General features: G+C 45.3%; 1 protein-coding gene across 1 annotated transcript in view; it reads right to left on the bottom strand.

The window, feature by feature from the left end:
- Positions 1–24,215, bottom strand: part of stox2a (storkhead box 2a) — a 59,718-nt gene extending 35,503 nt beyond the window's left edge. The window contains exon 1 of the mRNA XM_066678999.1: positions 24,050–24,215. Coding sequence (XP_066535096.1) covers positions 24,050–24,215 — 166 coding nt within the window. The remainder of the gene's footprint in view (positions 1–24,049) is intronic.
- Between the last annotated feature and the right edge of the window lie 557 nt (positions 24,216–24,772).

Here is a 24,772-nt window from a genome sequence, read left to right on the forward strand (position 1 = left end):
TCAGATGTGCGCTACACACACTCGGATTTGTGTTCCACACACTCAGATCTGCGCTCCAGACACTCAGATCTGTGCTACACACACTCAGCTCTGCACTACACACTCAGATCTGTGCTACACACACACAGACTTACACTACACACACTCAGATCTGTGCAACACTCACTCAGACTTACACTACACACAATCGGATCTGTGTTCCACACACTCAGATCTGCGCTCCAGACACTCAGATCTGTGCTACACACACTCAGATTTGCACTACACATACACGGATCTGTGCTACACACAATCAGATCTGTGCTACACACACTCGGATCTGTGCTACACACACTCAGATCTGCCCTATGCATACTCAGATGTTCGCTACACATTCATTTCTGTGCTACACACACTTAGATTTGCACTACACACACTTCGATCTGTGCTACACACACTCAGATCTGTGCTACACACACTCAGATCTGTGCTACACACACGCAGACTTACACTACACACACTCAGACCTGCGCTACACACACTCAGATCTGCGCTATACACAAACTCAGATTTGTGAAACACACACACTCACATCTGCGATACACACACTTAGATCTGTGCTACACACACTCAGATTTGCGCTACACACACTCGGATCTGCCCTTCACACACTCAGATCTGCGCTACACACACTCAGATCTGTGCTACACACACTCAGATTTGCGCTACAATCTCAGATCTGTACTAAACCCACTCAGATCTGCGTTACACACACTCAGATATGTGAAACACACACTCGGATATGCGCTACACACACTCAGATCTGTGCTACACATACGCAGACTTACACTACACACACTCAGACTTACACCACACACACTCAGATCTGCGCTACACACACTCAGATCTTCGCTACACACACTCAGATCTTCGCTACACACACTCGGATTTGTGCTACACACACTCAGGTCTGCGCTACACACACCGAGATCTGTGCTACACACACTTAGGTCTGTGCTACACACACCGAAATCTGTGCTACACACACTCAGATTTGTGATACAAACACTCAGATTTGTGATACACACACTCAGATCTGCGCTGCATAATCAGATTTGCACTACACACACTCAGATTTGCGCTACACACTCAGATTTGTGATACACACACTCAGATCTGTGCGACACACCCAGATGTGCTCTACACACACTCAGATTTGCGCTACACTCTCAGATTTGTGATACACACACTCAGATCTGTGCTACACACTCAGATGTGCTCTTCACACACTCAGATTTGCGCTACACACTCAGATTTGTGATACACACACTCAGATCTGTGCTACACACACTCAGATTTGTGCTACACACACTCAGATTTGCGCTACACACACTCAGATTTGTGCTACACACACTGAGATTTGCGCTACACACACTCAGATTTGTGATACACACACTCAGATCTGTGCTACACACACTCAGATGTGCTCTACACACTCAGATCTGTGCTACACACACTTGGATCTGTGCTACACACACTCGGATCTGTGCTACACACACTCAGATTTGCGCTACAATCTCAGATCTGTGCTACTCACACTCAGATCTGCGTTACACACACTCAGATTTGTGAAACACACACTCGGATATGCGCAACACACACTCGTATCTGTACTACACATACGCAGACTTACACTACCCACACTCTGATCTGTGCTACACACACTCAGATCTGTGCTACACACACTCAGATCTGTGCTACACACACTCAGACTTACACTACAAACACACAGATCGGCGCTACTCACACTCGGATCTGTGCTACACACTTGGATCTGTGTTACACACACTCAGATCTGCACTACACACACACGGATCTGTGCTACACACACTCAGATTTGCGCTACACACATTCGGATCTGTGCTACACACACTTGGATCTGTGTTACACACACTCAGATCTGCACTACACACACTCAGATCTGCGTTACTCACACTCAAATTTGTGAAACACACACTCGGATATGCGCTGCACACACTCAGATCTGTGCTACACATACGCAGACTTACACTACACACACTCAGACTTACACCACACACACTCAGATCTGCGCTACACACACTCAGACTTACACCACACACTCAGATCTGCGCTACACACATTCAGATCTGCGCTACACACACTCAGAACTTCACTACACACACTCAGATCTGTTCTACACACACTCGGACCTGTGCTACACACACTCGGATCTGTGCTACACACACTCAGATTTGCACTACACACACACGGATCTGTGCTACACACACTCAGATTTGCGCTACAATCTCAGATCTGCGCTACACACACTCAGATCTGTGGTACACACACTCAGATCTGTGGTACACACACTTAGATTTGCACTACACACACTCGGATCTGTGCTACACACACTTGGATCTGTGTTACACACACTCAGATCTGCACTACACACACTCAGATCTGTGCTACACACACTCAGATATGTGAAACACACACTCGGATATGCGCTACACACATTCAGATCTGTGCTACAAATACGCAGACTTACACTACACACACTCAGACTTACACCACACACACTCAGATCTGCGCTACACACACTCAGATCTTCGCTACACACACTCAGATCTGTGCTACACACACTCCGATCTGTGCTACACACACTCAGATGTGCGCTACACACACTCGGATTTGTGTTCCACACACTCAGATCTGCGCTCCAGACACTCAGATCTGTGCTACACACACTCAGCTCTGCGCTACACACTCAGATCTGTGCTACACACACACAGACTTACACTACACACACTCAGATCTATGCAACACACACTCAGACTTACACTACACACAATCGGATCTGTGTTCCACACACTCAGATCTGCGCTCCAGACACTCAGATCTGTGCTACACACACTCAGATTTGCACTACACATACACGGATCTGTGCTACACACAATCAGATCTGTGCTACACACACTCAGATCTGCCCTATGCATACTCAGATGTTCGCTACACATTCATTTCTGTGCTACACACACTTAGATTTGCACTACACACACTTCGATCTGTGCTACACACACTCAGATCTGTGCTACACACACGCAGACGTACACTACACACACTCAGACCTGCGCTACACACACTCAGATCTGCGCTATACACAAACTCAGATTTGTGAAACACACACACTCACATCTGCGATACACACACTTAGATCTGTGCTACACACACTCAGATTTGCGCTACACACACTCGGATCTGCCCTTCACACACTCAGATCTGTGCTACACACACTCAGATCTGCGCTACACACACTCAGATCTGCGCTACACACACTCAGATCTGTGCTACACACACTCAGATTTGTGAAACACACACTCGGATCTGTGCAACACACACTCAGAAATGCACTACACACACTCATACATTTGCTACACACACACATATGCACTACACACACTCATACCTGTTCTACACACACATATATGCACTACACACACTCAAGATATGCACTATACACACTCATACTTGTGCTACACACACACATGTGCACAACACACACTCAGATATGCACTACACACACTCAGATCTGTGCTACACACACTCAGATTTGCACTACAATCTCAGATCTGTGGTACACACACTCAGATCTGCGTTACACACACTCAAATATGTGAAACACACACTCGGATATGCGCTACACACACTCAGATCTGCGCTACACACACTCAGACTTACACCACACACACAGATCTGTGCTACACACACTCAGATCTGCGCTACACACACTCAGAACTTCACTACACACACTCAGATCTGTGCTACACACACTCGGATCTGTGCTACACACACTCGGATCTGTGCTACACACACTCAGATGTGCGCTACACACACTCGGATTTGTGTTCCACACACTCAGATCTGCGCTCCAGACACTCAGATCTGTGCTACACACACTCAGATTTGCACTACACACACACGGATCTGTGCTACACACACTCAGATTTGCGCTACAATCTCAGATCTGTGCTACACACACTCAGATCTGCGTTACACACACTCAGATTTGTGAAATACACACTCGGATATGTGCTACACATACTCAGATCTGCGCTACACACACTCAGATCTGTGGTACACACACTTAGATTTGCACTACACACACTCGGATCTGTGCTACACACACTTGGATCTGTGTTACACACACTCAGATCTGCACTACACACACTCAGATCTGCGTTACACACACTCAGATATGTGAAACACACACTCGGATATGCGCTACACACATTCAGATCTGTGCTACAAATACGCAGACTTACACTACACACACTCAGATCTGCCCTATGCATACTCAGATGTTCGCTACACACTCATTTCTGTGCTACACACACTTAGATTTGCACTACACACACTTCGATCTGTGCTACACACACTCAGATCTGTGCTACACACACGCAGACTTACACTACACACACTCAGACCTGCGCTACACACACTCAGATCTGCGCTATACAAAAACTCAGATTTGTGAAACACACACACTCACATCTGCGATACACACACTTAGATCTGTGCTACACACACTCAGATCTGCGCTACACACACTCAGATCTGCGCTACACACACTCAGATCTGTGATACACACACTCAGATTTGTGAAACACACACTCGGATCTGTGCAACACACACTCAGAAATGCACTACACACACTCAGAAATGCACTACACACACTCATACTTTTGCTACACACACACATATGCACTACACACACTCAAGATATGCACTATACACACTCATACTTGTGCTACACACACACATGTGCACTACACACACTCACATTTAGGCTACACACACACACATATGCACTACACACACTCATATATGCACTACACACACTAATACTAGTGCTACACACACACATATGCACTAAACACACTCAGATATGCACTACACACACTCAGATCTGTGCTACACAAACTCAGATTTGTAAAACACACACACTCAGATTTGCGCTACACACACTCAGATCTCTGCTACACACATTCAGATTTGTGATACACACACTCAGATCGGCTCTACACACCCTCAGATTTGCTCTACACACACTCAGATCTGTGCTACGCATACTCAGATCTGTGCTACACACACTCAGATCTGTGCTACACACACTCAGATCTCTGCTACACACACTCAGATTTGTGATACACACACTCAGACTTGTGATACACACACTCAGTTCTGTGCTACACACATTCAGATTTGCACAACACACACTCAGATCTGTGCTACACACACTTAGGTCTGCGCTACACACACCGAAATCTGTGCTACACACACTCAGATTTGTGATACAAACACTCAGATTTGTGATACACACACTCAGATCTGCGCTACAAAATCAGATTTGTGCTACACACACTCAGATCTGTGCTACACACACTCAGATGTGCTCTACACACTCAGATCTGCACTACACACACTCAGATATGTGCTACACACACTCAGATTTGTACTACACACACATGGATCTGTGCTACACACACTCAGATTTGCGCTACAATCTCAGATCTGTGCTAGACACACTCAGATCTGCGTTACACACACTCAGATATGTGAAACACACACTCGGATATGCGCTACACACATTCAGATCTGTGCTACAAATACGCAGACTTACACCACACACACTCAGATCTGCGCTACACAAACTCAGATTTACACCACACACAGTCAGATCTGCGCTACACACACTCAGATCTTTGCTACACACACTCAGATCTTTGCTACACACACTCAGATCTGTGCTACACACACTCGGATCTGCGCTACACACACTCGGATTTGTGTTCCATACACTCAGATCTGCCCTATGCATACTCAGATGTTCGCTACACACTCATTTCTGTGCTACACACACTTCGATCTGTGCTACACACACTCAGATCTGTGCTACACACACGCAGACTTACACTACACACACTCAGACCTGCGCTACACACACTCAGATCTGCGCTATACACAAACTCAGATTTGTGAAACACACACACTCACATCTGCGATACACACACTTAGATCTGTGCTACACACACTCAGATTTGCGCTACACACACTCGGATCTGCCCTTCACACACTCAGATCTGTGCAACACACACTCAGAAATGCACTACACACACTCAGAAATGCACTACACACACTCATACTTTTGCTACACACACACATATGCACTACACACACTCATACCTGTTCTACACACACATATATGCACTACACACACTCAACATATGCACTATACACACTCATACTTGTGCTACACACACACATATGCACTACACACACTCATATATGCACTAAACACACTAATACTAGTGCTACACACACACATATGCACTAAACACACTCAGATATGCACTACACACACTCAGATCTGTGCTACACAAACTCAGATTTGTAAAACACACACACTCAGATTTGCGCTACACAGACTCAGATCTCTGCTACACACCCTCAGATTTGCGCTACACACACTCAGATCTGTGCTACGCATACTCAGATCTGTGCTACACACACTCACATCTGCGATACAAACAATTAGATCTGCGCTAAACACACTCAGATCTCTGCTACACACACTCAGATTTGTGATACACACACTCAGACTTGTGATACACACACTCAGTTCTGTGCTACACACATTCAGATTTGCGCAACACACACTCAGATCTGTGCTACATACACTGAGATTTGTCATGCACACACTCAGATCTGCGCTACACACTCAGATTTGCGCTACACACACCGAGATCTGTGCTACACACACTTAGGTCTGCGCTACACACACCGAAATCTGTGCTACACACACTCAGATTTGTGATACAAACACTCAGATTTGTGATACACACACTCAGATTTGTGATACACACACTCAGATCTGCGCTACACAATCAGATCTGTGCTACACACACTCAGATTTGTGCTACACACACTCAGATTTGTGATACACACACTCAGATTTGTGCTACACACCCAGATGTGCTCTACACACACTCAGATTTGTGCTACACACCCAGATGTGCTCTACACACACTCAGATTTGCGCTACACACTCAGATTTGTGCTACACACTCAGATGTGCTCTACACACACTCAGATTTGTGCTACACACACTCAGATTTGTGCTACACACACTCAGATTTGCACTACACACTCAGATTTCTGATACACACACTCGGATCTGTGCTACACACACTTGGATCTATGCTACACACACTCAGATTTGCGCTACAATCTAAAATCTGTGCTACACACCCTCAGATTTGCGCTACACACACTCACATTTGCGATACAAACAATTAGATCTGCGCTACACACACTCAGATCTCTGCTACACACACTCAGATTTGTGATACACACACTCAGACTTGTGATACACACACTCAGTTCTGTGCTACACACATTCAGATTTGCGCAACACACACTCAGATCTGTGCTACATACACTGAGATTTGTCATGCACACACTCAGATCTGCGCTACACACTCAGATTTGCGCTACACACACCGAGATCTGTGCTACACACACTTAGGTCTGCGCTACACACATCGAAATCTGTGCTACACACACTCAGATTTGTGATACAAACACTCAGATTTGTGATACACACACTCAGATCTGCGCTACACAATCAGATTTGTGCTACACACACTCAGATTTGTGATACACACACTCAGATTTGCGCTACACACACTCAGATTTGTGATACACACACTCAGATCTGTGCGACACACCCAGATGTGCTCTACACACACTCAGATTTGCGCTACACACTCAGATTTGTGATAAACACACTCAGATCTGTGCTACATACTCAGATGTGCTATACACACACTCAGATTTGTGCTACACACACTCAGATTTGCGCTACACGCACTCAGATTTGCGCTACACACTCAGATTTCTGATACAAACACTCAGATTTGCGCTACACACACTCAGATTTGCGCTACACACACTGAGATTTGCGCTACACACACTGAGATTTGTGATACACACACTCAGGTCTGTGCTACACACTCAGATGTGCTCTACACACTCATTTCTGTGCTACACACACTCAGATTTGCACTACACACACTTGGATCTGTGCTACACACACTCGGATCTGTGCTACACACACTCAGATTTGCACTACACACACTTCGATCTGTGCTACACACACTCAGAATTGCGGTACAATCTCAGATCTGTGCTACACACACTCAGATCTGCGTTACACACACTCAGATTTGTGAAACACACACTCGGATATGCGCGACACACACTCAAATCTGTGCTACACACACTCAGATTTGCGCTACAATCTCAGATCTGTGCTACACACACTCAGATCTGCATTACACACACTCAGATTTGTGAAACACACACTCGGATATGCGCAACACACACTCGTATCTGTACTACACATACGCAGACTAACACTACACACACTCGGATCTGTGCTACACACACTCAGATCTGTGCTACACACACTCAGACTTACACTACACACACTCAGACTTAGACTACAGACACACAGATCTGCGCTACTCACACTCAGGTCTGCGCTACACACACTCGGATCTTCGCTACACACACTAGGATGTCTGTTACACACACTCGGATCTGTGCTACACACACTCGGATTTGTGCTACACACACTCAGATTTGCGCTACACACACTCAGATTTGCGCTACACACACACTCAGATTTGCACAACACACACTCGTATCTGTACTACACATACGCAGACTAACACTACACACACTCGGATCTGTGCTACACACACTCAGATCTGTGCTACACACACTCAGACTTACACTACACACACTCAGACTTAGACTACAGACACACAGATCTGCGCTACTCACACTCAGGTCTGCGCTACTCACACTCAGGTCTGCGCTACACACACTCGGATCTTCGCTACACACACTAGGATGTCTGTTACACACACTCAGATTTGTGCTACACACTCATTTCTGTGCTACACACACTTAGATTTGCACTACAAACACTGTAGATCTGAGCTACACACACTCGTATCTGTGCTACACACACTCAGATCTGCGCTACGCATACTCAGATGTGCGCTACACACACTCAGATTTACGCTACACACACTCAGATTTGCGCTACACACATATCTGTGCTACACACACTTAGATTTGCACTACAAACACTCGGATCTGTGCTACACACACTCAGATTTGTGAAACACATACTCGGATATGCGCTATACACAATCAGATATGTGCTATACACACGCAGACTTACACTACACACACTCAGATCTGTGCTACACACACTCAGATCTGTGCAACACACACTCAGACTTACACTACACACAATCGGATCTGTGCTACACACACTCAAATCTGTGCTACACACACGTGGATCTGCGCTACACACACACGGATCTGTGCTACACACACTCAGATTTGCGATACACACACTCGGATCTGTGCTACACACACTTGGATCTGCGTTTCACACACTCAGATTTGTGAAACACACACTCGGATATGTGCTACACACACTCAGATCTGTGCTACACACACTTAGATTTGCACTACACACACTCAGATCTGTGCTACACACACTCAGATTTGCACTACACACACACGTATCTGTGCTACACACACTCAGATCTGTGCTACACACACTTAGATTTGCACTACACACACTCAGATCTGTGCTACACACACTCAGATTTGCACTACACACACACGTATCTGTGCTACACACACTCAGATTTGCGCTACAATCTCAGATCTGTGCTATACACACTCAGATCTGCGTTACACACACTCAGATATGTGAAACACACACTCGGATATGCGCTACACACACTCAGATCTGTGCTACACACACTCGGATCTGTGCTACACATACTCAGATGTACGCTACACACACTCAGATTTGTGTTCCACACACTTAGATCTGCGCTACACACACTCAGATGTGCTCTACACACTCATTTCTGTGCTACACACACTCAGATCTGTGTTAAAAACACTCAGATTTGCGCTACACACACTCGGATCTGCGCTACACACACTCAGATCTGTGCTACACACACTCAGATCTGCGCTAACCATACTCGGATTTGTGATAAACACACGCAGATTTCTGATACACACACTCATCTCTGGGCTATACACACTCAGATTTGTGATACACACACTCAGATCTGCGCTACACACACTCAGATTTGTGATACACACACTCAGATCTGCGCTACACACACTGAGATCTGTACTACACACACTCAGATTTGTGATACACACACTCAGCTCTGGGATATACACACTCAAATCTGTGCTACAGACACTCAGATCTGTGCTACACACACTCGGATCTGTGCTACACACACTCAGATCTGCGCTACACACACACAGATTTGCGCTACACACACACAGATTTGTGCTACACACACTCAGATCTGCGCAACACACACTCGTATCTGTGCTACACACACTCAGATCTGCGCTACACACACTGAGATCTGTGCTGCACACACTCAGATCTGCGCAACGCACACTCGTATCTGTGCTACACAAACTCAGATCTGCGCTACACACACTGAGATCTGTGCTACACACACTCAGATCTGGACAACGCACACTCAAATTTGTGCTAAACACACTCAGATTTGTGCTACACACACTCAGATTTGCAATACACACACTCGGATCTGTGCTACACACACTCAGATCTGCGCTATGCACACTCAGATTTGTGCTACACACACTCAGATTTGCGCAACACACACTCGTATCTGTGCTACACACACTCAGATCTGCGCTACAGACACTCAGATTTGCACAACACACACTCGTATCTGTGCTACACACACTCAGATCTGCGCTACACACACTCAGATTTGCGCAACACACACTCAGATTTGCGCAACGCACACTCGTATCTGTGCTACACACACTCAGATCTGTGCTACACCCACTCAGATTTGCGCAACACACTCAGATTTGCGCAACACACACTAAGATTTGCGCAACACACTCGTATCTGTGCTACACATACTCGGATCTGTGCTACACAAACTCAGATTTGCGCCACACACACTCAGATTTGCGCCACACACACTCAGATTTGCGCCACACACACTCCGATCTGTGCTACACACTCAGGTCTGCGCTACACACACAGATTTGCAGTATACACACTCGGATCTGTGCTACACACACTCAGGTCTGCGCTACACACACAGATTTGCACTATACACACTCGGATCTGTGCTACACACACTCAGAATTGCACTACACACACTCGGATCTGTGCTACACACACTCAGATTTGCGATGTTCATTCTCCAGTATATTCTGAATGTTCTGAATTGTACAAACCATATGTCTCGGCTTCCACTCAAACCCGAGGTCAGTGTAGAACCAGACCAGATTGTGTGTGTGTGTGTGTGTGTGTGTGTGTTAACCATTGTTAAACCACAGAGTGCAGGGTGAGTTATGCAGTTTGTAAATTATCATTGCTTGTTTATTTCCAACTGATATAGAAGGTACAGCTCAAACATAACATCGCCTACCTTTACAAACACTCTGCATGTCAATTAAAGAGACCTCCATTCATTTCCCCCTAGTGTGTGTGTGTGTGTAAGTGTGTGTGTGAGTTTAAATCAGCATAAAGCCTAAGCTGAAACAATAAAGACATGCACCAGCCCCGTTGTTATTTACTGCATTATTCACTGAAGAAACTACACAACTGACCTCAGAGCAGCGTGGGAGACAGAGCTGCTAACACCGCAGGGTGCAGGATGACATCATCGTCACTTCTTTAACATGCAGCAGTATGTGTGTTTGTGTGTGTGTATTTGTGTGTGTATTTGTGTGTGTACAATGTAAAAGGTGAATGTGTCTGTAATCCTGCAGCGATCGCAGAGAAAGAGTTAGAGTCTGCAGCAGAGTTCAGCATCCGCAACACACACACACACACACACACACACGCACACACGCACACACACACGCACACATGCACACACACACACACACACACACACACACACACCATTCAGCATCACTGGTTTTATTGCTTTTACTTTAGTGAGAGGGTGGGGGAGAGGGAGAGAGAGAGAGAGAGAGAGAGAGAGAGAGAGAGAGAGATGCCCCTCCCCTCAGGCTGTCACAATTTACCCAGAATGCTCCACCCCACACAAAGACAGGAGAGGTGTGACCAATCACAGACAAGCTCACTTTTTCCTCCTTCTATACAGCTCTCTCTCTCTCTCTCTCTCTCATGCTGGTGGGTGTCTGGATTCGTAGTCATGGAAACGCATCCCAGTGGCTCCCTCTTCTATCACTCCCTCTTTCTGTACTTCTCTCTCTCTGTTTCCCATGCTCAAGCCTCTCTTTCTTCTTTTTTTCTCTCCATCTGTGTAGCTATCTCTCTTTCTCATTGTCCTGTCTTTCTCTCTCTTCTCTAACCCTTTCTTTCATCCATCGTTCTCTCTTTCCATTTTTTCACCTCATCCTCACCCTTTTCATCCAGTTCTCTCTTTCCCTCCCAACTCAGTTCCACCTCGATTTGTTTATAAAGCACATTTAAGCAGAAGATGACCAAAGTGCCGTTTCTTTCCCCCTCTCCTTTCCTCTCAGCACTTCTTCTCCTCTTACTTTTTCTCTCTTTCTTTGTCCCTCTCTCTTTTCTGCTCCCATCCTGCACCTGCTCCTTAAGACTTCTTTAGAAGGAGTGAGAGAGACAAATTAACAACCAACAAATTAAATACATGCCTCAGGTTTCAGAAACTCCATCAGGTAACCTTATATTTACACATACTCTCCTCTCTCTCTCTCTCTCTCTCTCTCTCTCTCTCTCTCTCTCTCTCTCTCTCTCTCTCACTCTCTCTCTTACTCTTTCTCTGTCTCTCTGTCTGTCTGTCTGTCTTACTCTTTCTCTGTCTTTCTCTCTCTGTCTCCCTCATCCTTGTGACACACAGCTGTGACAACACATCCGAGATGACAACACCTAAGCTATTGACAGAGAGAGAGAGAGAGAGAGAGAGAGAGAGAGAGAGAGAGAAATACTGAATTGGTCTGAAGTTTGTAACAATTTAAACTCAAACACAGATATGAGGCTGAATGAATCGTCCTTTTTACTTTGCTCAATGCCAAGTGTTGGCTAGAGGAGTGTAAAGCCCCTCAGCACTGGGCTGCGGAGCAGTGGAACAGTGGTGCAGCGGGTTCCAGGCTGAACCCTTCATCAGCCCCTAACCTCAGCAGTGCTACTGTGAATATTAAATTCTGCTTTGGCTGTTACCATCACTGAAAAAAATCTCGGACACGTGCCAATGACATGCCGCTAACACAGTGGACTTGGGCTCAACACTTTGGAGGAGAACACTAATGGACACAGATATTCAGAACACATCAACAGAGCTTTCTGTGGAAGTTACTCTTCTGGGGTCTGAGGGCTTTACTCTTCTGGGGTCTGAGAGCTTTACCCCTCTGGGTCTGAGGGCTTTATTCCTCTGGGTCTGAGAGCTTTAACCCTCTGGGTCTGAGAGCTTTACCCCTCTGGGTCTGAGAGCTTTACCCCTCTGGGTCTGAAGGCTTTACTCCTCTGGGTCTGAGGGCTTTACTCCTCTGGGTCTGAGAGCTTTACCCCTCTGGGTCTGAGGGCTTTATTCCTCTGGGTCTGAGAGCTTTAACCCTCTGGGTCTGAGAGCTTTACTCCTCTGGGTCTGAGAGCTTTACCCCTCTGGGTCTGAGGGCTTTACCCCTCTGGGTCTGAGAGCTTTACCCCTCTGGGTCTGAGAGCTTTACCCCTCTGGGTCTGAGAGCTTTACTCCTCTGGGTCTGAGGGCTTTACTCCTCTGGGTCTGAGAGCTTTACCCCTCTGGGTCTGAGGGCTTTATTCCTCTGGGTCTGAGAGCTTTAACCCTCTGGGTCTGAGAGCTTTACCCCTCTGGGTCTGAGAGCTTTACTCCTCTGGGTCTGAGAGCTTTACCCCTCTGGGTCTGAGGGCTTTACCCCTCTGGGTCTGAGAGCTTTACCCCTCTGGGTCTGAGAGCTTTACCCCTCTGGGTCTGAGAGCTTTACTCCTCTGGGTCTGAGGGCTTTACTCCTCTGGGTCTGAGGGCTTTACCCCTCTGGGTCTGAGGGCTTTACCCCTCTGGGTCTGAGAGCTTTACTCCTCTGGGTCTGAGAGCTTTACTCCTCTGGGTCTGAGGGCTTTACCCCTCTGGGTCTGAGGGCTTTACCCCTCTGGGTCTGAGAGCTTTACTCCTCTGGGTCTGAGGGCTTTACTCCTCTGGGTCTGAGAGCTTTACCCCTCTGGGTCTGAGAGCTTTACTCCTCTGGGTCTGAGAGCTTTACCCCTCTGGGTCTGAGAGCTTTACCCCTCTGGGCTGAGAGCTTTACTCCTCTGGGCTGAGAGCTTTACTCCTCTGGGTCTGAGGGCTTTACCCCTCTGGGTCTGAGGGCTTTACTCCTCTGGGTCTGAGGGCTTTACTCCTCTGGGTCTGAGAGCTTTACTCCTCTGGGCTGAGAGCTTTACTCCTCTGGGTCTGAGGGCTTTACTCCTCTGGGTCTGAGGGCTTTACTCCTCTGGGTCTGAGGGCTTTACCCCTCTGGGTCTGAGGGCTTTACTCCTCTGGGTCTGAGAGCTTTACTCCTCTGGGCTGAGAGCTTTACTCCTCTGGGTCTGAGGGCTTTACCCCTCTGGGTCTGAGGGCTTTACCCCTCTGGGTCTGAGAGCTTTACTCCTCTGGGTCTGAGAGCTTTACTCCTCTGGGTCTGAGGGCTTTACCCCTCTGGGTCTGAGGGCTTTACCCCTCTGGGTCTGAGAGCTTTACTCCTCTGGGCTGAGAGCTTTACTCCTCTGGGTCTGAGAGCTTTACTCCTCTGGGTCTGAGGGCTTTAACTTTCTTGAAGGGCTTTCACACATTTTAAAGAACTTAAATTGATGAACAAGGTTTTAATCAATCTTTGGAGTTATGTAATCTTTCTTTGAGTCACGGGCTGTAAACAGAGGGATGACGTGGTTTTAATGTCGTTAATGCATTTAAATGGTAACAAAACATCCTCAGACTATGAGAGAATTGTTTTTTCACATTCCAGTGAACCCAGGTCTCTTCGCAATGACAGACATTTCACACAAACAGATTTCTCTTGCCCTGAAATTATTCTCTTTTTTCTCTCTTTCTGTCTGGTTCACTCTCTCCCTCTCTCTCATCTGTCTGAGATTCCCCCCCTCTCGTCTGCTCCAGCTCGGGTTCATCCGCGGTTCACAGTGTCGGAGAAGAGGCTTACGCACTGCGTCTGAGGAGCGTTTTAACTTCCTCCCGCTGGCCCCTTTGCACCTTAAAACACGCTCCAGTCAAACACAGGTCACATCTACACATCAGACACATCAGCATCCGAGTCAAACACGGGTCACATCCGCTCCGGAGACACTCCACACTCAAGTCAGAGGGAGGCAAAGGATTATTTAAGGGGCAACCTGCCTCAAACCTCGTGTCTGAAATGTCATTCGTGGCTATTTTGTATTGCGTGGAATAACATAAATTGTATTTAGAAACTCCACAGTGAGCGCAGCACTTTAGGAATTCCCAACTGGTGGCAAGTGTATTCCAGTTAGTTGCTAGGGTTTTGTTAAGTGGTCACCATGGTATTTCAGATGGTTACTAGGAATTTTCTCTATGGTTGCTATGGCATTTTACATGGTTGCTAGGTTGTTGCTGTGATACTCCAGGTAGTCACTAGAAAAAGAGAAAGAGTGTGAGAGGATGAGAGAGAGAGAGAGTGAGAGGATGAGAGAGAGAGAAAGACAGAGCACGAAAGAGAGGTTGAGACAGAGAAAACTGAGAGAGAAACAGAAAGAGGGAGAGAGATTGAGACAGAGATGCTGAGACAGAGAGAGAGAGAGGTTGAGAGAGAGTCCTATACCTCACAGCTGGTCACTGAAAAAGAGGTGACCTCCTTTTTTTGAGAGAGGACACAAAGGCTCGGTTTCCATGACGACAAGCCCCCGAAGTGTTTGCTTGTACACACCGACAGATCCCCGTTAACACCCAGACACGCGTTCGACGGGTCAGGAGCCTGAGCAAAGTCCAGAACCAGTATCTGGACTAAAGTGTTTGTACAGCAGATTGGATAACACACAGCGGATTGGGGTTCACCTCCCAGCTCGGGCAGGAACACCTTCAAACCGCCAGTGAACTCTGGGATAAAGTAGCTTTACGTTAAATTACATTAGACATATCTACATTTTTGACTTTATGTAGCCTATCTAGACCCTGACCTCACTGCACTCTTTATAAAGAGATTGTAGGCTTGGAATCAGCAGACCAAGGTCACCACGAGCTAAAATCAATGGCCGTCTGCATTTGGCAATTGACTGCTGCGTTCTGTCTGCACCAGGACTCACACTGCCCTAGTAATCTCAGCACCAGCCTGAGACCAGACAACATCAAAGGATGGGGTGGGCGATATAGCGAATAATATACAAACGGCCATCAAAACGGTGTTAATTTAGAAAATCTGCATCGGCGTCCGTGTCCCTTGGGGTCATGCCCGTTTTAGGAATTCCTAAGCAAGCTAATGCTAACGTGTGTGAACTCAAATGATTTCACACCGAGTGTCAGTCTACTGTTAAACTCCAGCACTGTTACAAACCAAGTACATCTCCTCAAACTGGAGCCTGACGCTGACACAGCCTCGTAGCTCCACACTGGACAGAGCTTGGTGGTGTGTGTGTGGGACTGTGGGGAGATTTCTAATCACATTTAGTGAGTTTGCTGATGTAGATTATTTGCATTTAGCAAAATTTATCTTTAAACACTTCGTAATGTTCCTGTGATACGTTTACGATTATTGAAAAATGCTGCTCGTTTTCTCATAAAAACAACAGCTAATGGCGCTTTTCCACTGCAGGGACCCTATAGGGACCCTGACTGAATTCAGCTTCTTTAAGGTGTTTTCATGGTGGAGACAGGCACTCAGTCGTGCAAAGAGCAGTTTGAATAATCTCCAAAAATAATCATGATGGTAAAATTAGTATTCTGTTTTAGATGCAGCTAAAACACAATGTTCAATATTCAAGCTTTACATTTGTTTATCCCCAGTTTTGCCCCAAGTTTTCTCCCCAGTTATTAGTTATCTCTTATTCCCCTCTTTCAGTGAGTCTCCCCAGATTGTACACAGAAGCACAGCCTCCAGAGGAAGGGATCAAACGTGCTTCGTCCGAGACATGAGAGTCCGATCCACCGCTTCTTTTCCAACTGCTGCAAATGCAACACTGACCAGATTAACGCACTGCTTAGATCCATCACTTCCACTGACAAACACCCACGATAGTTAGCAAGAGAGATGGGGGAGACGGAGGTCATCCTAACCACTCAGAGACTCCCGACCTCGGCTGAGGCAGCTCCTGAATTCATACCTGCGATCATCAGACACCATTCAGGAGCCTCCGGTAAAAAATGTATTTCGAAACTTGAAATAGACATTAACATAGATTTACAGGTAGAAAAGTTTCAGAAAACAGTTAATATACTATAATATATATAATAAGTTGCTCTGGAGCAGCTGCACAGGAGTCTAAGGTCACAATGAACATCTCGTCCTCTCCACAGGGCCGTGTGCACAACGGAGGGTCTGTGTTAATGAACGTGTGCCAGCATTAGCAACAGCCACAGATCAACATCAAAACCAAAACAGACCACAGATCTCCTCCATTCTCCATCCTCTTCTCTATCTCTCTCTCCCTCTCTACCTCTCTCTGTTTTTTCAATCATCTTGTGTAAATCCTGAGTAGAGCGGGGTTAGTGACGTCAGCATCTGGGATGACCAGAGTGTGGCATTATTTTTAGCATGGTGCAGAGTGCAGGAAAAATGAGAGAGAGAGAGAGAGAGAAAGATTGTAGTGGCTTACAGGTTTCATGATGGCAGCTCAGTAATTTCTACAAAACTAACAGCTGACTGGAGGCGGAGACTCTCTCTCTCCATCCCTACCTCACACGCCCTCCCTCTCTTCATCTCTCCCTCTCTCTCTCTCTCCCTCCCTCCCTGTTGTACACACGTTACTACAGAGGCTCAGCTATTAATGCAGCAGCGTGGCCTCCTTTCTCTCCCACGCCTAAATCTGCCGCAGCTGGGACAGCGTACGTGAGCGAACAAGCGGGAGAGAGAGAGAGAGAGAGAGAGAGAGAGAGAGCAAGAGAGGGAGAGAGAGAGAGAGGGAGAGAAGGGCAAGGCAGATGCAGATAGAGAGAGACAGAGAGGGAGAGACTGCCAGGGAAAGATGCAAAAAAGAGGAAAAGAGGGGGCCCAGGAACTGCTACAGCCAGAAAGAGAGAGAGAGACAGACAGACAGACATATAGATAGACAGAGAGAAAGAGAGAGAGAGAGAGAGAGAGAGAGAGAGAGAGAGAGATAGAGAGAGATAGATAGACAGACAGAGAGAGAGAGAGAGAGAGAGAGAGAGAGAGAGAGAGAGAGAGAGAGATAGATAGACAGACAGAGAGAGAGAGAGAGAGAGAGAGAGAGAGAGAGAGAGAGAGATAGATAGACAGACAGAGAGAGAGAGAGAGAGAGAGAGAGAGAGAGAGAGAGAGAGAAGGGTCACTTGTGTGTCACTAAATTCAAGTACAATTTGTAATCTGCAATATCATATTCCCTATATATATTTCCCTATATAACCCCTATATTGCCCTTTAATAATCACATGATGTTAAACACTGGAAGTTCAACATGCTTGGAGGAGGACACTAGCTGACTAGTTTGGTACACCAACTCAACAAGCTTAGAGGTGAAAACTAACAAACTCAACACACTTGAAGGAGAACAATAACAGCTCAGTGAGCTCACTCATGCAGGACGTGATGACATATTTTTACTAACACAACTAAAGGTTGTGTTTTGGGATGGTACCCGGCTAACAGATCTCATCCTGGAGGACACCAAACACCTTGATGATATCGGACATCAAAGGACCAAAAGATATTTCTGTTTTTGTTTGAATGTCAGCGGGGGCAGCTGAGTCCGACAGGGATTTGCTCAGTGATGAAATGATGAAGTTCTGTCTCATTTAGGACTATTGTATGTCCATAAAGACCAGAACAAGGCTGTGTTTACAGAGTGTTACCAGGTGTGAGGAGTGTTTACTCACAGACGTTTGCTCAAAAGACCAACACATATTAGCGCATGTTTATTTGATGATTTTAGCTGAGATAGCAATGACCCAAAGTGTCAATCATGCAAAGCACAGTAGCACCACCTTGTGGATCAGTCACTAAATGGGAGAATGAGTGTGTGAGTAATAGTTCCCCTTGTGGTGGGTATTTAAGTGTGAGTGAGTATGTGTGTGAGTGAGTGAACAAATGAGTGACTGAGCATGTAGGTATATGTGTGATATAGTGATATAGTGAGCGTGAGGCTGGTATAAAGCTATATATAATGACAGTAACAATAAACAAATAATAATAATATAAAACACATCAGAAATGTAAGATAATGTTTCTCTATAAAGCAGTGGGTGAGAGTGAGTTTGAAGAACAGTGTTTTTTTGTTCAGATTCTCCTTGATTTACATGAATTTGTTAAATCCACAGCACACTTTATTTAAAATCATTATTAATTCACCACTAAAACTAGGCACTGGATGATCACCTCAAATAATACACACTCCACGAGGAGAGACTTGGACAAAGTTAAACACAGTCACACACAGAGGATCACACTGGAGAAACGTGATTGGGTTTATTCTAATGAGGGGCGTTATTTGTTGTTATTTGTTTGTTTTTAGCAAATAAACACTTACTGCTCAGATACATAGCTTTTTAAATCTCACAATCTCTGGTGCTGAACACTTCTGCACAGTACTGTACGAGAGTGAGTGAGAACATGAATACGAGTGTATGGTGGTATGAGTGTGAGTGAATAAGTGTGAGTAAGACAGTGTATACTTGTGAATATACATTTTAGTATGAATGTATATGAGTGAGGGAGTATGTATTTGAGTGAGTGAGTGAGTGAACGTGTATGTACATATGTATATGACTGAGTGAGCATATGAGTGACTGAGTGAGTGAGTGAACGTGTATGTACATATGTGTATGACTGAGTGAGCATGTGAGTGACTGAGTGAGCATGTGAGTGAGTGACTTTAATTCTAATTGTTGATATTTTAAAACCCTTTCTACCCACAATAAGTACCCACAAAACAGCAAGAGACCAGTTTGCTTTAGAGGCAGTTCACACACACACACACACACACACACACACACACAGCTCAAACACGACACCCTTAACTACTCGCATGTACAAATCCATTAAACATGATGATCGCATGAAGATCCCAGAGCCTCCACAGCTACGGTCAGATAAACAGCACATGAAGCGTTCATCTCTGAGAGAGCTCCACTCTCACTCTCCACATCTGTGTTTATCCTTCCCCTGTGAGATGAACAAATCTACACTGTGGGTCAGAAAGGACGTGAAGCTGTCAGTAAACCTGCATAAAGTCTGTATCCAAGGTTACTAGTTCAGATTGATTGGAACGAGAGAAGCAGGGCACGCCACCAACTTCTGACTGAACTTCTCTGTGGTAAAATTTCCCTGAAGGTTCCCCATTGGTCAGGACTAGGCTCAGTTAGTGGATGGGGACGAGACACATTATGAATGAAGGGAAAATAGAAGTGAGAAGTATCCGTGATCCTACCTTAAAAGTGACCATTAGAGACTGAATTCACAAGTAACTTGCAAGCCATTTGTTTGGCATAAAAGACGGATTCAGTCTCATTAAATCACAGCTAAAACAATACAAAATACATTTTTACACACCCTCTGTCTTTCTCCAGCACTCGCTTGTGTTCGTTGAATAGTTGGACGCAAACTATGTAGCTATTCTTCGATGGCTGCATCTGCGCTGAACATATCTAGAGTGTTGGTTCCACTCATTGTTCCCTAAACAACACAATACACAATTATTCAGAGCCTCTCCATTGTGCTGGGGATGGTCAGTGATCTACAGATGATGTAAAGTCTACAGGATGGTGTCACAGGAGGCTACACACAAACACTACACCATTATGTATAAGGGACTTGAACATGCACAGATTTTGGAATCCTCAGAGGGACCAGGAGCCAACTCCCTTTGGAAACCGAAGGATGACTGTACAGTTAAATTTGTTGTGAGAGTGTGACCAACACCACTGAGATATATATACATCTATAAACTCATCCTGCTGTTATATATATATATAAATATTCTGCTCATAAATCAGATAAAACACTGACAGAAATTTGGGGAAATTACAACAGTTCCAACTATTTATGACATTGTACTGCAAAATAAAAATGCCTTAGTGAAACGATTGATATCAAGGCACTAGATCGTATTGTTCACCTTTATCAGCCTCACCTGCTCAGAGTCACTCAATCGTCAATAATATTATTATTAATCTTATACTCAGATTAGTTTTAATATTAAATCAATGCCCAATCTTATTTTAGCATTCATCAGCTGCAGATATTATTTACAGACCCATATACAGACCCATTTATCCCAGCAGCTCCTTCCAATTCGGTGGAAATCTACACAGAAACTCTAAAATGAATTGTAAAATACGGTTTGACATTAACTTTCATGGTGTTTGCCTCCACTTTTAAATTTGCGGTGATAGAATTTTTTTTTGTTTGTTTTGGACTGCTTTGATAAGCATATAAGGTAGGACTATTAATTAAATTGCAGTATTACAATATCAAGAAACACAGCACATTAACCAACAGTAGTCCAAAGATGAGTGGAGATGTATAAACGTTATTTATAATGACAAAGTTATATAAAACTAAATTACCAAGGTGGAATCATGTAATCAACCTCAGAAACATCAGTAGGTACTGTGCTTAAAAAAGGGCATATTTGTACTTTTATTTCTTTTAAAATAGACCAGCATTTAACTTGTGAAATAGGTTTGTTTTTACAGGAATTAGCTTCACCTTCATGTGCTGCACTCACACAATGGCTTTGTGTTGAGACCACGCTCAGAACAAGTGCGCAGAGGTTAGCTTCGGAGCTAACGACGTCAGCTAAGCTAACTCTCTCTCCACCCACCACACACACACACACACACACCGTACACGCACGCGCACACGCACACGCACACACACACACACACACACACACATTACGACATGATACCACGCACTGTAGCACAGAGCTGAGGGAAACTGGGGCTTTTATTTTCAGTTGTTTAGCAACAGCACCAAGAATTAGCACCCCTCTCTTAGCCTCTTCCCCTCTCTCTGTCTCACGCTCTTGCTCCCTCTCTCTCTCCCCTCTTTCTCTCTACATCCCATTCTCCCTCTCTCTCACACACAAACCAAATAGTGACGTTTGTTTCTCCACAGAGGATTTATTAGCCCAAAACTCACTGACTGAAACATCATGTTAGCTTAAGAAAAATAAAAGGAGGAAAAAAAAAACAGGACACAGTGTAGCCATCACCAAAATGGAGGGAAAACTAAGAGAAACAACAGCTCCCTCTCTCCTCCACTATTCTCCTTTCCTCTCTTTCTCTCTCCTCTCATTCCTGTTCATGACATGAATAAATAACCCTAAAAAAACACTGAATCTATATGAAACTATGCTCTGTGCTGCAATGTTCCCAAAATGGTGGATGAATGCTAGTTTTCCTCCTTCTTTTTTCTCTCTCCCTATATCTGCCGTTCTTTCTCTCTATTTCTCTTGTTTTTTGTCACTGATCAATCAGTACATCATACCATAGTACGACCATGCCACACTATGTAATAATACATGCTAACAATGAACTACAGGGTTAGTGTGCTAGGACCCTAAGCTTGTCATGTTTATCATGTTTTAAATTACTGGGTTAGAGTGAGTGTGAGAATGCAAAATTACGTTATACTATAGTGCTAGAATGCTAGCACTTAAGCCAGTCCTGGACTGCACTGTCCCTCACATTGTAGCTTTAAAGCATTGATATAACTGATATATTATTGATATATAAATAGGTCACGGTTCTGGGGATGAAATGCTAGCATGCTAAAATCCAAAGCCTGTTCTGGATTAGCTCTGTCTTTTTAATGGGGCTTTAAAACATTTTAGAAAATTAAGAGTAGTTGTTTAGAGTAAATGAGCTAAAATGCTAATACTGTTAAGTGTAATGCTACCATGTTAGTACCACCTGCCCTGGATTATCTCAGTATGGCATAAATTGTATGCTTTAAATTATCAGGTTAAGGTTAGGGTCAGGGGACCTAAAATGCTAATGTACTAGAATGCTAGGCCTCTAGCGCAGTTGTCACTGGGACTGATCTGGACTTCTTGATTAACTGGATCTGGAGATTTAGGTTTAAGTTGATGACAGTCATGTCGTTTTTTCAAGTACACTGCAGCACCTTCTCCAAAACACCTGACTTACATCACCAAATAATCTTCAAAGCGTTTAGAAGCAAATCTGGGCTTTGAGAATCTAGAATGGTGTAAAGTAATGTAGTTGAAAAATGCTAACATCTATTAGCTTAGTGTAGTCATCTTCATGGCCATTCTAGACCCGCTGATACAGCAATTCAAGGAGTTTCTGATTAGCTGCATCAGAAAATGCTCAGTCAATACATCAAGTCTAGTCAAGTAAACAAGCCTTAAGTTTAGCCAAGTGATCCTGCGTGAAGATCATTTAGTGTAGTAGTGGAGTAGATCTTTCAGGCGAAGTGCCACTGTGTCTTTCCTAAGTTATGACGCCAAATTTAACCATTTCTTCCCTCATTAGCTCTTCTGGGGTGCCACATACACAGGCCTGTACAAACGTTTAGGTGCCTCTAGTGATGTACACATAAGTACACGTCTTCTAAAACAATTAGCATTAAGGGGGGACCATAATGTATGTAATGGACTCAAGTTTTCTCCCTGTTCCCTTCCTAACTTTCACATGCAACTTTTTGAGATGGGAGATCCACAGAAAAACAGCGTACAGTGCAGCAGAAAGGTTCCCGCAGGTCGGACATGCTGGTGACCCACCTGTAGCCGTGATGTAGCTCATGTGTGGTGGTGGTGGGGGCGGAGGGAAGTGTTTGTGGTGCCGGTAGTCCTTCTCACTGCGGGATCGGGATCGCTCCGAACCCCATTCCGGAGCTTCCGGACCTGGCCATGCCCGCCGCAGGTTGGTACTATGGGTCTTCTTCATGTTGGGGGGCAGTTACAGGGGGAAGGGGGAGGGCAGGAAGGAGGGATGGGGTAGGGGAGTAAGGGGAAGGGGAGGGGGGGAAAGGGACCTGACCTTTAGTCCTTCCCCCACATTTGCAGGGGACACCCAGGTCCTGGGATCAGGCTAAATTCATTGTCAATGCTTTTCCTCGCATACACTCGCAATTTGCACAGTACGGGTGACAGCGTGAAAACGAGAGCCTGTCAAACGGCACGGACCGTGTTTCACGGCATGTTGCCGACTCTACGGCTAACATCCGGATTCACGGACCGTCGAAGGTGCATTTGATGGCCTCCAGCCTCCAAGGAATGGAGGGATGGAGGGGTTGAGAGATGGAGAGAGGGAGGGATTAAGGCGATGAGCAGCCGGTTGGTAATAGTGCAAAAATGGAGCGAGAGATTTGACAAAACAGAGCGTCGAAAGGAAGAAACCAACAAATTTGAGGTGCAAGGTGTCTCCGAATGGAATGGAAGGATGGAGCAGAAGGGAAAAAGGAGAGGGGAGGGAGGGAGGGAATGAAAGAGGGAGGGTAGGAT

The sequence above is a fragment of the Hoplias malabaricus genome, chromosome 8 (genome assembly GCF_029633855.1).
Source record: "Hoplias malabaricus isolate fHopMal1 chromosome 8, fHopMal1.hap1, whole genome shotgun sequence".
NCBI lineage: Eukaryota > Metazoa > Chordata > Actinopteri > Characiformes > Erythrinidae > Hoplias > Hoplias malabaricus.